This window comes from Strix aluco, chromosome 4, assembly GCF_031877795.1.
Source record: "Strix aluco isolate bStrAlu1 chromosome 4, bStrAlu1.hap1, whole genome shotgun sequence".
Classification (NCBI taxonomy): Eukaryota; Metazoa; Chordata; class Aves; order Strigiformes; family Strigidae; genus Strix; species Strix aluco.
Genome location: NC_133934.1, coordinates 131,793,680 through 131,809,695, shown reverse-complemented (window position 1 = coordinate 131,809,695; position 16,016 = coordinate 131,793,680). Strand labels below are relative to the sequence as shown.

At 53.7% G+C, this 16,016-nt stretch overlaps 1 protein-coding gene across 4 annotated transcripts in view; it reads left to right on the top strand.

Annotated features, from left to right (window-relative positions):
* Nucleotides 1-16,016, top strand: part of LRFN5 (leucine rich repeat and fibronectin type III domain containing 5) — a 46,026-nt gene that overhangs the window by 23,766 nt on the left and 6,244 nt on the right. For 2 of the 4 annotated variants that reach the window (XR_012622887.1, XM_074821222.1), the window contains exons 2-3: nt 11,356-12,763; nt 13,365-14,077. Coding sequence is in view for 3 of the 4 variants with exons in the window: in XM_074821222.1 (XP_074677323.1) it covers nt 11,376-12,763; nt 13,365-14,077 (2,101 nt within the window). In the remaining variant the exon portion in view is untranslated. Of the gene's footprint in view, nt 1-11,355; nt 12,764-13,364; nt 14,900-16,016 lie in introns of those variants that run through there. The other 2 variants (XM_074821221.1, XM_074821220.1) reach the window with 1 other exon arrangement.

Here is a 16,016-nt window from a genome sequence, read left to right as displayed (position 1 = left end):
TCTCCGTTCCCGTCGGCAGCCGGAGGGATGGCCGGGAGCCCCATCCCTCGCGGGCTCTGGGTACCAGCTGCTGGCGTGGCGGTCCCCAGCCTTTGGTCCTCTGAATCAACCTGGGGAGAGGCAGGGAGAGGGACTGTCACCCCCACTTGTCCCTGGCCCCCAGCAAGGGGAGGCAGCCGCCCAAGCTCCCCCCCTCACCCTGTGTCCCAGGGTCCCCATTGCATCACCAGTGCCCAGGAACCCGTCCCAGGGGCTGGGGCTGAGGCTGGCCCCGCACTCCCCCCGCCCCGGCACTGGCCTGTTGCTGCTGAACACAACCAGTGCGGTGACGGTGCCATTCGTGGTTGTCACAGGGCTGTTGGGTACTGGCTGTTCGCCGAGTCGAGTCCTGGGGTGCTCCTGCATCCCAGGAATTTCCCTTCTCCTGGAACCGCTCGGAATCTGCTCCAGGGTCAGTCAGAGCCTCTGCCAGGGCCAGCGTCACCTCAGAGGTCCCCGGGCCGTGCTGGGAGCTGAGCTGGGGCCGCGGCAGTCCTGCAAAGGGGGTTGCTTGGGCTTCCAGGCAAGATAACGTGGGGGATTAATTAGATAGTTAAGTGCTAACAGCAATTGAAAAGAGATGTACTTGCTGTATGCCCCTAAGTTTGAATTTATTAAAACTCCTTTCTGTATGGCCTATTAATTTTTGATGACTTTAGATAAATTACACTCAGCCTGAAAATAAATTAAAATAAGTGCATATAAATCATTTACTATTCTTGGCTTCTGCAAAACAAATTTCCATTTCAGCTCTTGTTGTCCTTCTTTTATTACATGTATTCTGCCGGAGCACATAATTCGTTATTGTGATGAAAATGTTTTATCTCCTTGAGATTCCCTGGTTTTGCCTTTGAAGTGTCAAAGCTGCTGTAGACATGGCACATCTTAGATCGTTTCAGTAGCTAATTTGACCACATCCGTTTTGATTTACCAGTTAACAGGCCAGACCTAGATACTAAGTAGTACTCTTCCACGAGAGAGTTCTACGGTTTGTACCCGGTATTACTTGACATTAAATTAAACTTTAGAACTTAAAATCCAGTTTATGTTTTATGACTCACATCCACAAGTGATGTTCAGGCAAGTGTAGAGGCAACCCTAATAAATGCCCGTCTGGTTTTAGATCGTTTAATTTACTATATGTTTATGTAAGAGAACTGTGACTAAGAAAAGAATTGGCCTCAGTTAATCCTGCAACGATTGCAAGATATATTACTGGGATAATAAACGTCCATCTGGAGTAAATCATTGTTAGTTTACTTTTCATTTGATTTTGTAGACTGTGCAGAAGTGGTGCAGTGGAAGAAATGAGTTATTTTTACAGCACTTGATGAAACCCACAAACTGTTTGGGCTTGGAAATCTGTTCAGGATTAACCCCCCGGTTTTAGTGTGCTCTGTGGTGCTGATGATCTCCCTCTGACCGTGCCCTTCCCTCTGCTCTCACTCTGGTGGAGTGGGGTGGCTGCAGCACCCTGGACCCGGGTCCCCCTTCGTGCCCGTCCCCTTTTCAGGAGCGCGGGTGTTGGTGCATTGAACAACCTGGTGCTTGTTTGCCAGAGGAAACCTTAGGAATGACGTTGCTACATTTTTATCAGAGCATTAAGTTTAGGAATTGCCGACATTGGGCGTTCTGTATGGTGGCGGTCGGGAATGGGTCGTTTCAGGGGCTCGAGGAGTTGTGTGGAGGCTCTGCCAGGCAGGCTGTCCGTCCTGGGGTCCGTCCCGGGGTCCATCTGCTCACCCTTACTGGGGGAACTGGGCAGCTCACTGCCTGTGCATGCCCTCCTCGCTCCTTTAACTGCGCGCATGGGTGCAAACGGAGGCAACGAGCTGTTTGGAAAATCTCCCGGGGTGTCTCCCTCCCTCCGGCCATAACCAGTCACCCTTGCAAAGCTGATCCTGGAGGCAGTTTGTGCCAGACCTGGGGTTCCAATCAGTGACTTGGTGCCCCCCTGCACACTCCTGCCCTCACCGCGGGCTCTCCCTGGTTGCAGTTGGGCTTGGCCGGTGCCGACCCTCCTGCCTCCCCACAGCGTGCTGCAGCCTGGTGCCCTCCTTCGGCACATGCTGGCATGCAGGCAGGAGAGCTAGTGCTGTTGGGGTGGGCAGAATGTTTGGATTTGGCTGCCCGCTGTGAGGCTGCCGGCCCCGCTGCGCGACGTGCAGACCCTCTTCCTGAGGTGTGAGCTCTTGATTTCTCACGGGTCCTTCTGAGAGACCTGGCGCCGCAATACCCGAATGCTTCACAAACAGTATTTTTCGGCTCTCCTGTTGTAGGACGAACAGAATTGAAAGTAGTGGGGTTTGTTTCATTTCGCTTTAGCCCTTGCAGAATGCGTTTTGATTAATCAAAACCCATTGTTAACACTGGCCAAATTTTTAAAACAAAGTAGCTGGAGAGGAGTGGACGGAGGAGCCCTCGGGGTCACCTGCCCATGTAAAACCAAGCACGTGCCTTCTGCGCCTCCTTGAACTTGCCTCCCTGCTGGCTGGGAGATATCCCGGTTAGTGTCCAAACAGGCCGGAGCAAAGCATCTCGTTTTGTTTCTCTGAATGGCAAATAGGGGGTTTTTGTGGTAGAAACAATGAGATTTTCCTCGTGGGAAAACTGAATTTGGGAAATGCTGTTTGCTGTCGAAAGCTGTCGAGGGGGAAACTGCCCAGCAAGCCGCCGAGCCACCCACAGGCCCCCACAGGCACGTGCTGTGGCGGTGACTGAGGGCAGGAGAGGCGGTGCTCGTGAAAAAAGAAAATCAGAGCAATCTATTTTGAGGTGGTTTTGGTTAAATTTTCTATGGAATTCTGTAATCTGAGATTAAAACTCCATCAAAGCAGATCTGCAGCTTTGTCAAAAGTCTGCTCTCTCAAGAGTGGTTCTAACATTTTGGTTTCACAACTCCTCGTGTTGAGGAAAAGCCTTGTGACTGTGCTTGTTAGTGGGGCCGTTGGACCTTTCCATGTCTTACCCTCATTTTCATTGGTTTATAACAAAGGTTACAGATTGAGTGTTCAGGCTGCATTTGGGCTGAAACGTTGGGTCCTGGTGATCCGATAGCGTGTCCTGGTGATCCCATTCGTGTCCTGGTGATCCCATTTGTGTCCTGGTGATCCCATTTTGTGTCCTGCTGATCCGATGCTGGTGCTCACTGGGTGACTTTGCAGCAATTGAACTCTAACATTGCCAACCACTGCGGTGTGGCTGTGCCCCCTCCCCGTGCCGAGACCAGGGTCGGGATCTGATGTCCTGGACTGAAGCTGAAGCAGACATCCACTTCCCTTCCCTGCTGCTCCGAGGGGCTGCCCAGGCGCTGGGGCCACCGCGGGAGGACGTGGAGCAGCCGTTTCCCAGGGAGCTGTGGGCACAGGGGCTGCAGGCCAGGGCACCGCCCTGAGGCAGCAGGAGTTTGCCGTGAAGTTGGTGGCCTTGATGCGTCACCGGTCTGTTTTACACTAATGAGATTTTGAGGCAAAGTATTATATCAAAGCACTCCAATCTTACAGGTTGTAATAAAATCAACAGACAAAATAAGTGCAAGTAACAATTTGCGAATTATGTTGAAGATCACAATGAATTGAAGGCGAGTTGTCCTGTTCTAAAGTCATGACTGTTGAGTTATCGCAGCCACTTGGCTGACACGGTCCCAGACGGAAGCGGGGGTGTTATGACCTGGACTGGGAGCCCAGAGAGTCGTAAAGGTTTCGTGATTCCCTTGGGTTAAATTCAGGTGAAATGGCACCAGATGACCAGTTAAAATGTTTTAATTGTAGTAGGAACAACTTAAACTTGGAAAAGGGTAATAAGTAAGTGATGTGGTGTCTTATAAATCTGTAACAAAGAAAAGAAAGGAAGGGAAAGAAAAAGAAAGGAGAGAAAGAGAGTCAAAGAAATCTGGTTACCACCCCAGGTTCCAGCGTTGTCTCTGGTCTGGTGATCTTGGGTGGTGGGTGCACACCCAGCAACATTTTCTGTCGCCTTTTAGGTTTGTCTTACCAGCTGATTTGCATACTAGACCGAGAGAGGTGGGTTTTCCAAAACTCATTTCCATGAGAGACGAGGAAAAGGCGGAGCAGAGGTTCTGCGCGTGCACTGAGGGGGAATGGGGTGCATGAACCCTTTCATCCAATTGAGTCGGTGATCGTGCTCACCCTCCCCTTTATTTTTTCCTCAGTTTTTGGTTAGGTCCATTGAGTGCTGGCCATTTATCTCTCTTATCAGTCTTTTAACCTGAACATCTGGTTTCACTCAGTCCATGTTTCCCCCTGTGAGACTTATCTAAGGGGTTTGGCAGCACAACCGTGAGGGAGTGGGGGTGTGCATCCCTCCATGCTTCCTTGGGTGGCGTTCCTTAGTCTAATCACAGCTTGTCCTTGAGGTTTTCTGTGTCGATGAATGTTTGAGGCACTAACTCCTTCAGTTCCTTGCACGAGGGTGGCTGGAGTTGGGGTACCCGAGCCGGGCTCCGTCTGCCCACGCTGCTCTCTGGTCTGTGGCTGCCTGGTGCTGTGTGGTGCTGGTGCTCTGACGGCCTCACTGGGGGGTGCTCAGGCAGGAGAGCGCAGCCCGCAGCGGGCTCAGCTGTGGGAGACCCACTGTGGCCCTGGCTCAGTTGCAGGCATGGCCCTGGCTCGGCACATCGCTCCGCGCATGGTTCCCCTGCGCGCTGCGCTGCTCGTGGGCTGTGGTGGGCTGGTGGGAGATCCGAAAGGCAGAGGTGTCCCCTGCCCCGGCCCTCACTCCTGGGGGACACACACACCTTCACTCTGCCTTGCACCCCATCCCTGTCCTGCCTTGCCCTCCTTGCTGCCATTACTTGCCGATTTAAGCAGGCTCCACCTCCTGGAATATGCAGTTTGCAGTTTTGCTGTTTGCACCACAGCATTGTGGTTGTCTTAGTTCTTTCTGGAGAAAACGGGTTGATTTTCTGCCTCAGACGGAACCAGAGAGGGACTTTGTGGCTCGGATCAGGGGTCAGTCTAACCCGCGTCTCCAGCTCGGGCACTGGCTGTTGGGGGTCACCTATGAGAGCCCCGGTCGGCGGGATGTGCTGGTGTGGTCCTCGCTCGGGAGCACCTTCCCAGCCCAGCACTGAGCCCCGTCCCTGCCCTCCCCGGGGCAGCAGCATTTTCTCCCCAGCCTCCATCTCTTCTTGCAGCCCTGCCGGGTCCTGCTGCCGGCTGCCCCTCCGGCTGCCACCCCCTGTTCTGCAGGCCCTGGGGAAGGGGTGCAGACCCCCACGAGCTCTTGGCCAGGGGCAGCCTCCCCCTTTCTTTTCGGCACAGTGCCCCGCCACCAGCTGTGAGAACAGCTCTCAGCTGTCAGCCGGGTGTGCGGCGCGGTCTAGGGCTTACTGATACCGGTTCTGCTTTCTCTAGAAATCTCTTTAATTAAAATAATTGTTATTGTTGACTTTAATCTTGCCAGTTTAGACCTCATTATGGGGAGAAGAATTGCCTCCCAGAATGCATTGCTTTGCATGCGTATCCTTTGCAGCTTAAGGCTGGAGGAAAATGAGAGCAGTTCCGTGAAGCAGCTCATTAGCCAGCCAGCCGCTATTGACAGGGGGACGTAACCTCCGGAGCGCACCCACCACCTCTGCAGCAGCATCAGGCGCGCGGGAGGAGGCCCTGGAGCAAGCACAGTTTGATGTCCAGCAGCTTTTAAAGTTCCCAGAGGTTAGAGGGGGTGCAGCTGTATTTGTTGCAGCCTTTGAAGCCCTTTAACAAAGGCTGGGCTACAGTATTTCCTCCCTGGTGTGGCTGCCTGTGGTCATTAACCTGTTCAGTCCTACAGCAAGGACTGCAAGTGTTGGAGAACCAAACCAGCATGTCCTCCCCGCAGAGCGGATAGGCTGGGCCTGGGGAGGAGCGGCCGTGCAGCTGAGGGCTGCTTGCTGCCTGTATCGGGAGATGCTGCTCCTCACCGGTGCGAGGCTTCGCGGCTGGTGGAGCACTTTGTGGATGCTGCTGCAGCGAGAGAACATGGTCCTGGCCAGTGGTCCTGTTCCATGGTCCCAGCCCGTGGTCCTGGCCAGAGGTCCTGGCTGGTGGTCCTGGCCCGTGGTCCTGGCCAGTGGCTGTGGCCCCTCGTCCTGGCCTGTGCAGTGGCTGTGAGACCAGCAGAGCCCCCAGGGAAACCCCTGGGTGAGATTCTTTCTTTGATCTGAGTGTTTCTGTTTTCTCAGGTGCTTTGTTTCCGTTCAGCAGAGCACTCAGGCGTGTTTACAAACCGTTGACCTTTGTGAAATTGAAGCTCCTTGTTCTCTACTTAAGTAGTTTTAGCAGCTGGTGTGCCATCTATCACAGCATCTTCATTTCTATGCACCCGTTTCAGCATGGCTGCAGGATGCCTTTGGTGACTGGTGTCGGCTATTTCCCCATCCTTCATCCCCAGCAGGGGAATAGCATCAGCTTCCAGACTTTTTGTTTTTCCCCACCACGAGGCTACATTTGCAAAGACCTTGAAAATCACAACTTCTGCAGAAGCCTGGAGGGGAGGGAAAGGCAGTCAGTGGCTCTGTCATGACCTTAGTGATGACAGATGATGTCTGAGCCCGTCGTGGCGTTCGGTGTGCTGCGCTGGGTTTCCCCGGCATGGTGGCTTTGGGTAGCACCGACCTCATTGGCTAATTAATAACTGTCTCCTGGATCCCGCTGCTTCTGGGTGCTTTGTAATTCACAATATGTAAATGACCCTTTGTAGCACTGGCTGCCTCAGCAGATGCTGCACGAAGTATCATAAAACCTATTGCCTCCAAAGACGGGGGCAAAAATCCCCCCAGCAAGCAAGAGGGGGTGGTTTGCTCTTCAGAGACACAATTTCTGCCTCTGTAGGGCAGGGAGCCATGCAGCCAGCTGTCCCTTGTAGCTGGCTTTTATAGACAGGTGGAATAACTCAAATTATCAAATGTAGCAACAAAATTGATTTAAAATTTAGTGTATGAGAGCCTTTTTTTGCATGAATCACAAATGTCACGTGAGGAGTCTGACTATCCCTATCTTTCTGCAGACACCAAGTAGTAAATGAAAGCAACGTGCACCTTCCTAGGAAACTAGCATTTCTCTGTTTTTATGGTAATAATATGCTTTCTTCTTTTTTATTTTTTAAGCAAGTAATGAGAATCAGGTAATGCCTTGCTTAGTCAGAAAGGAGTTTTCTGCCACAAGCTGTAAGCTGTGCGGGTGCTGCTGTCACTGCGAGTCGGGACGAGGTGTGCTGGGGAAGGAGGGGGTGCACGGCCCCGCTGACTTTCAAAGACGTGTCTTCTTATGGCGGCTCTTCTGAGCCACCGCATCCCGTGGTTCCTGCTCTCTCCTGGAGTACCCCAGTGGGGGCGGTGGCCGTGAGGCTGTGTACTACCCCGAGCAGCCCCGTGAGGAGACCTCTGTGTTCTCTCAGCAGGGTGCTGCAGTGGTTCGGGGGCGATGTCCAGCCCGGGCAGGAGGGGCTGCCCTGTCTCTGCACGGCGGAGGCACCGCGGGCTCAGCGCCAGCCTGGCCGTTCAGATCCCCCTGTGGTTTGGCCGTTTCTATTGGCTGAAGCGTCCGGTTCTGTTCTTCAGCTGCACATGTCGGTACATCTTTGTGTGACCTGCAGAGCTTGGAGAGCTTGGGAGCATTTGTGCAAACACACATTTTCTGAGCCTTGCTCACATTTCCATTACAACTTATGTGACACTAAAAAAAAACTGATAAGGGTGGATAAGGGATTATTTACCAGGAGCAGCTGGTGCTGGGCAGTGGTGGGAGCCCCCAGGCATAGCTGGCTTTGGGTAAGGCAGCCCAGCGTGGAGAGGGGCTCCCGTGCAGGGCTGGGGCATGGTCCAAGAGAAGCAGCATGCCTGCTTTTCTCTGCCCACCATGTTCCTCGCCCAGCACCTGCCCCCAGCAGTTTCCCCAGCCGCAGCACGAGCGCCGAGGGACTTGGTGGGATTTTCACACAGTCGTGCCGGCGCTGGCACAACCCCGTCTCTGCGGCCCGGGATGGGTCCGTCGGTGGTGCCAGCAGCCACTGTGGTGGGCTGTGGCCTGGGGGTCCCGGCGGGCTGAGCACAGACACCTTCAGAGCCCCCTCTCCCGGCGCAGGCCATGGGCTGCCTCCTCGGGGGCTGCTCTTGGCAGTGAGCGCTCTGGAGCCCGACTGCCCCTGTCCTGGGACCCGTCCCCCATCCCTGCACACTCGCCAGGGACGCTGCCGTGACCGCGCCGACCCCGCAGCCGCCCAGACAGGCTCTAGAGCTGCCCCCTCCCCAGGGCACTGCCCTCGGAGGGGCTGTCCCGCAGGCGGGGTCGTTCACCCGTGTCCGACACATGTGCTGAGCAGACGCATGTTATTTCTTTCATGTGTGGGCAGAGAGGGGTGGTGATGCCAGCACCCTGCACAGAAGAGCTTCTGTGTATTTATACACTTCTGACTACACCAAAACACATTGTAGTGACCATGGGGTCGTTTCTTACCACTTTGTCCCTCATTGGTTAGTTCTATTTAAATTAACCTCGCTCGCTGTGTAAATTAGCTCCTTACAGGTGGGGGGGGGCAAGTCTTTTTGGCCTTTTTGGCCAGAACTGAGTCGGTGGTCGTGATCTCCCTCCCTCCACTGCTGCCTTTACCTTTCCCCCACTTACCATAGATTTTTGCTGACTTTCTGCTTCTTTGGCAATTACTCAACTTTCAGCGCTTTCTGGGCAGGACGGTCCCTTTTTAATCAGTCCTTTAGTTTCTCTTCAAGGGTATGGTATAGTATATATAGTATAATGTATATAGTATAGTAAGGCCTGCATTGTTCATACAAAGTATGAACATATATTAGAGTGTATATAGTATATATATGCTCGAAGTATGAACATACAGTATATATAGAGTATATATAGTATAGCAAGGCCTGCATTGTTCATGGAGAGTAACCAGGCTCTCACAATGAAGCCTTGATTCCCCGTCCTCCTTAGGGGATTTAAACGCAGTGTATCTAATCCTCGCTCGACTAGTGTCACTATGACCCAGGCACTCGTTCAAACATACGGTTGTACACAGGTAACAATTGCAGCCCTGAAAAATAGGAAGTGACCTGGGGTGGTTGTCGGTGGTCCAGCGCCCGTCCTGCGGGGACCGTGGCCCTGGGCCGCCTTGGCAGGCTGCGCCCTGCCGAAGCCCTGCCCGCCCGGCCCGAGCGCTGGGTGACCTCGTCACAACCTTAGCATGCAGGGATGGGTTAAGTCTGCGTCTCCTCATGTCACCCTACCGTCTTGTAACAGTGTTGCCAAACTTGCCCCTGCACCTTGCTGATTCGCTTTTAATCTTGTATAGCTCTTCAGATGAACTTGGCTGAATTCAAGCACGTTACTGTAATCACAGCTACAAATCTAAATTAGCAGTATTAAGGTTGCAAATCTAAATGAGCTTGGTGCCCCCAGCCAAGACCGGGGACCCTGGCGGTCATGCCGCTGATGCCCTGAGCTGCTGAGTCCATTTGCATCTGGTAGGTGCCAGATGTAGATGAAAAGAGAAGAGTCCCTCCTGGGAAGGGCGGGTGACAGCCCTTGCCGTGCCTGCAGCCGCCGCGCCGGGCTTTGGGCGTTGCTCTGCCACGCTTCCTCCTCTGCTGCTCAGCGTCCCCGTTCTCCTCCAAGTCCGTTTCAACGGCAGGACTGCCCCGACCTGCAGTGCTGGCACAGGATGGGCGAAACTGAATCCAGAAAACGTTTGAAGGCTGCCTGGGAAGTTTGCTTCCTGCTACAGCACGCGGTGGCAGTGAGGGGGATGGCTATGGTGCCGGTTCCCAGCGCTGCAGCAGTGACAGGCCATGCCCGTGGTAGCATGCTCCGTTGAAGGCCACAGTAGCATCCTCGTTTTTTTTTTTCCAGTGGGAACTCAAGGGTTGGAGCCAGTAGTCATGAAAACCTACAGTCCCCAGAAGTATCAGGAAAAGAATAAATTGAGAGTGCTGAAGGGCAGGGTTTAGAGGCTGGTGTTTGCACTCATCGTTTCTGCAACTTGTTGGCTGCTCTTAGTTTGCGTGGTGCTGGGGATGGGTTAGGGACGGGCTGGACAACGGGAGCAGTAATTATCATTCTGATATTAAATGTCTTTAAATATTCATGACGATACAAGACTCCTGCTTATGGCTAGTGGTGAAGCTTTATTTTATTTTAGATGAGCTTCGTTAGTACATTTCTGAGGTGCTGGTGAGTAATCCGATCTGTACGCGTAAAATTTCACCAGTCCCAAAGGGAGCTGAGCTCTTCACCTCCGATGTGGAGCTCCTCTGGGTGCCGTTGCTTACGGCCACACAAGTCTCCTCTGGGACACGGAGGTGCTTTTCCGCAGGACGGTGCTCCCTGCTGCCACCGCCTTGGCAGAGGAGCCTCTGCCGTCCCACCGCCCGCCTGCGCTGGGGGGACGCTGACGCAGGGCTGTGCGGTGCCGCAGCTCCCGCGGAGCTTCTCCCCTAGTCACTGATAGATGATTTCATTTAGCTGGTGTGGGCACGGTTGTTATCTGCCTTGTTTCCATACTCTGGGAGGATCCTGGATCTGGCACTGTAAGAGATAAGGCTAATTGAACTGTCAGGCTTTCTGGGAGAAGAGTGCGGCGCTGCTGGCTGTGGCAGCCAGGAAAACAGTGATGAGCTAAAATTAGCCCACGTTCCATTTTTATTTAGATCCCTGTTGTTGTGGGGGCTTTTCTTGGTGTGGGTATTTTTTTTTTGTTTTATTTGCATTTTTGGGTTTTGAATGACATAAAATTAGCTCCTTCTGAGTTTATTCTGAAAATAGCATTAAGAGCTTAAATGTTCGGTGGAGGTGGCTATAAACCCATTGAATTGCCATGATTTAGAGGCCGCTGAGAGTTTTAGCTCAGCAAGTAAAGCCCACGTGAAACATCCTTCATTTTCAGTACATAAGTGGCATTAAGGCGAAGTGACTCCAGGGCGCGGGGTCAGGAGCACCCATGGGGAAGCCGAGGCCTGGAGCGGAGGTGCGCTGCACGGCTGGGATGAGCAAGAGCAGGAGGGGCCCGAGAGGCACCAGCTGCCACCAGCTGCCTCCAAATTGCTTTGTCATTTGTATATAAGTGTCTGGGTGTATGTGTGCGTGTGTGCAAACGTACCTCTCCCTCAGTTGCTCTTCCAGAAGGTAGTGTAGGAGCTCTTGTGTCAGGATACGGGGAATGATAGAGACATCAGGTGACAAAACAAGGATGACACACCGTTACCTGAACCTCAGTTTCATGATTAACCACAGACAGTTTGTCTTTGATTTTTTATTATGTCATTGGCTTATCTTGCAGAGACTAACAGACGTTTGCTCTCCCTTACAGGCTCTTGAATCTGATCTACAATGGAAAAACTGCTTTTGTTTCTGCTGTTCATTGGCGTAGCGGTGAGAGCTCAGATCTGCCCGAAGCGCTGTGTCTGTCAGATTTTGTCTCCGAACCTTGCCACCCTTTGTGCCAAGAAAGGGCTCTTATTTGTTCCTCCCAACATTGACAGGAGGACTGTGGAGTTACGGCTGGCAGACAACTTTGTTACAAACATTAAAAGGAAAGACTTTGCCAATATGACCAGCCTGGTGGACCTGACGCTGTCCAGGAATACAATCAGTTTTATCACACCTCACGCGTTTGCCGACTTGCGCAATTTGCGGGCTTTGCATTTGAACAGCAACCGATTGACTAAGATCACTAATGACATGTTCAGTGGACTCTCCAATCTTCATCACTTGATACTTAACAACAACCAGCTGACTTTAATTTCTTCCACAGCTTTCGATGATGTTTTAGCTCTTGAGGAATTGGATTTGTCTTACAACAATCTGGAAACCATCCCCTGGGACGCGGTGGAGAAGATGGTTAGTTTGCACACTCTCAGTCTAGACCACAACATGATTGACCACATTCCTAAGGGGACCTTCTCCCACCTCCACAAGATGACCAGGTTGGACGTCACGTCTAACAAACTGCAGAAACTACCGCCTGATCCTCTCTTCCAGCGAGCTCAGGTACTGGCAACCTCAGGAATTATCAGCCCCTCGACTTTTGCGCTGAGCTTCGGTGGGAACCCTTTGCATTGCAACTGTGAGCTGTTGTGGCTGAGGCGTCTTTCGAGGGAAGATGACCTGGAGACCTGCGCTTCTCCCACGCTCTTGTCTGGCCGGTACTTCTGGTCGATCCCGGAGGAGGAGTTCCTGTGCGAGCCTCCTCTCATCACCCGGCACACCCACGAGCTGCGGGTGCTGGAGGGGCAGCGGGCAGCACTGCGGTGTAAGGCCCGGGGGGACCCCGAACCAGCAATTCACTGGATTTCACCTGAGGGCAAACTGATTTCAAATGCCACGAGGTCGGTGGTGTATGACAACGGGACGCTCGACATCCTTATAACGACGGTGAAGGACACGGGCTCCTTCACCTGCATTGCTTCCAATCCGGCCGGGGAGGCCACGCAGACGGTGGACCTGCACATAATCAAACTCCCCCACTTGCTGAACAGCACGAACCACATCCACGAGCCCGACCCCGGCTCCTCGGATATCTCCACTTCCACCAAGTCGGGCTCCAACGCCAGCAGCAGCAATGGGGATACTAAAGTCAGCCAGGATAAGAAGGTGGTTGTTGCGGAAGCAACGTCCTCCACCGCTCTGCTGAAATTCAATTTTCAGAGGAATATACCTGGGATACGTATGTTCCAAATCCAGTACAACGGTACTTACGATGACTCCCTCGTTTACAGGTAAGGCAGCCCCCGCCCGCCCGCGCGGGGCCCGGCCGGGCTGCTGGGCGCAGACGTGCTGCTCTGGCTCCAGCAGCCCCGGCGGGGGGATGGTGGGAGCCTGGGGAAGGACTCCTGCCCTTTTCTACTTGCAAATAGAGAAATGACCTTGAATGGTGTTAACTTCTAGATAATCCAAATGGACTTCTGATTCTCTGAACGAGTCTGATTGGCGGAAAGGCTGTAGAGTTAGATGAGTTAAATGGATCTTCAAGCTCTCAGCTTTGTGAAAACACGGGGAGGAAGGTGCCCGCAGGCGCGTTCCTCACAGCGCTTTCTGGCAGTGCCCATGCTGGCGGGGTGCAGAGAGGCTCTGCGCTGCTGGGCCTAACAGTCACACCCTTCAGAACTGTCTGTGCTGGGTTTTTATGTTTTTGATGTGGCCGCTCTCCTGGGGGGCTCTGCCACAGCGAAGGTGGGGCAGTGCTGCCACGGGGACGGGGAGTCGGAGTGGAGGAGCCGAGCCCTGGTGATGCTCGCCACGGCCGGGGGGCTGCGGTGGGCGCGGGGAGGTGCCCGCAGGTCCGCCAGGTTGGCTCATGCTGATTTCCTTCTCCCCCAGAATGATACCTCCCACAAGCAAAACCTTCCTGGTCAACAACCTGGCGGCTGGGACTGTGTATGACCTGTGTGTCCTGGCCATCTATGACGACGGGATCACCTCGCTCACGGCCACCAGGGTGGTGGGCTGCACGCAGTTCACCACCGAGCAGGATTATGTGCGCTGCCACTTCATGCAGTCCCAGTTCCTGGGCGGGACCATGATTATCATCATCGGCGGGATCATCGTGGCCTCCGTGCTCGTGTTCATCATCATCCTCATGATCCGCTACAAGGTGTGTAACAACAACGGGCAGCAGAAGGCCACCAAAGTCAGCAACGTGTACTCGCAGACGAACGGGGCTCAGATCCAGGGCTGCAGCGGGGTGCTGTCACAGTCGATGTCCAAGCAGGCTGTCGGGCACGAAGAGGGCGTCCAGTGCTGCAAGGCTGCCAGCGACGGCGCGACGCAGTCGCCGGAGACCGGCTCCAGCCAGGACTCGGCCACCACTACCTCCGCTTTGCCTCCCGCCTGGACTTCCAGCGCTTCTGTCTCCCAGAAGCAGAAGCGAAAGCCGGGGCCAAAGCCAAGCAGCGAGCCGCAGAGTGAAGCTGTCAGCAGCATCGAGTCCCAAAACACTAACAGAAATAACTCCACTGCCCTGCAGTTAGCTAGCCGTCCCCCCGACTCTGTCAAAGGGGCCCCCACGTACAAAAGAGCACAATCAAAGCCAAGTAAGTTCCTCACTTTGCCAGCTGACACATCCCGAGCCAAGCGCCGGCTCTCGCTGGGCGGGGAGCTGACGGAGCCCTGCGGCCCCGGCAGCGCCCGGGGTGCCGGCGGATTGCGGTCCAAAAGGAGCATCTCCATGAACGGGATGCTGGTCCAGTCAGACAGCTCTGGTGTGGATAGCCGGAAAGCAACTTTCTCCAGTTCTGAGTGGATATTGGAAAGCACTGTGTGACCTGCTTTTTTTTTCTTTTTTTTTTTTTTTTAATTTTAATTTTTATTTTAATGAAAAACAAAACACCAAACGTTGTGTGAAACTCCCTCTCTCGGGGAATTGGATTTGGAAGTCCACTGCTGTCTCGCTGATTAATGGCTTGTTGATGCGGGGTTCTGTATAAGCCACCCAGTGCACACAGGGTTTTGTTTAGTTTTCATTTGACTTTATTTAATATCAAAACCGAAGGCAACATTCAGAGATTAAAAAAAAAAAAAAAAAAAGGAAAAAAAAGATTAAGGGGTGAAAAAAAGCATGAAACAGCACCAGTGCCTTCCCTACTCTAGGACTGGCTTCCTGGTTCTGCAGTAGCAGAAAACAAAAGAGAGAGTTTTCACAGAAAAAGCCTTTTATAAAGGAAATGAAATTTCCTCCAAGCTAACAAATAACCACTTCTGGATCAATCAGTAAAATGGTATTTTTTAAAACGGTCAGACTGTATATTTCTTTTCCGTGACAATGGTGTTGCCTTTGTTTTTAGGCAGATGCTGTACAGAAACAACAGCGCTGTGTTGTTATGTTGTGTAAAATAAAATATTCACTCCGTACACCAGCCAGCCTTGCGGTGACTGCCCGCCCGGGAGCCATGCCCGCGGCCGCGGGGGCCGGGAGGAGGAGGAGGAGGAGGAAGGTGCCGGTGAGGGGTCCCTCTCCTCCCGCTGGGGTCCGGCTCGCGGGGCTGGGTGCCGGTGGAGCAGCGCCCGAGAGGCCCCCAGCACCCCCATGCCACGGCGCGGGGTCACGCTGGCCACGCACCCTCCTCAGCCCCATCCCGGCCCCGAGTCCGGGGCTGTGCAGCGGCGGCTTTGCCTGGTGCCAACGCTGGACAAGCACGTGGCCGCTCGGCACCGGCGCTGAGCCCGTCGCTCCCGAGCCCTGCCAGCCTTGGTTGGCTGCTCTGCCTTCGGAGCTGGCCCCCGCCCTGGCAGCCAGCGTCGGGGGGTGTCCCCTTCCCCTCACCGCTGCTGCACTGAGGCGTGAGCGGGCGGGTCCGTACCTGCTCAGCGACAGTGAGGACCGATCAGAATGACGATGGTCATCTCCTTCTTTCGTAGACCTTTTGGGGTGTATTTCCTGTGAACTCTGCAGTTTGTTCCAGTTCTCCTCCGTCCCCGTGCAGGACGAAGGGGCTGGAGGCTGGTCTCATCTTCAACCTGTTGATTGATTGCAGTGCCGGGGAGACAGAATAATTTCAGGCCACTCTGTAAGGACATAAACATATGGCAATAGGTGAGAGCAGCTGAAAACCCTGTGTGGTGAGGATGGCAGGTGTGCTTCTGCTGCTCTGCTTGTTCTAAAGAAAAGTCTAATATTAATTAAACTCACATGGTCATCATGTTCCAATTAGAGACAGCTTAACTCTGCAACATTAGTGCATTCTCAGATGACAAATAATAGGTTTGAGATGGGCTTTGTGGCCATTAAAGTGACAGAATAGTTAAATTTTACACCCTGTGTGCTTGTTCTTGAGTGTGATGGAATCCAGGCAGGTGCCTGCGGACACGCTGGCTCCAGCCAGGGCAGCAGGTTGTGGCGGGGAGCGTCCCCCCGCAGCCCCCGGGTCTCTGCCTCCGAGGGCCCGTGGCTGGGGGCCCCGGGCGAGCCCCGCTGCTCTCAGCCTTTGTGGGCTGCTCTCGGCGGTTTTACTGCTTGTCCTGGAAGAACAGAAT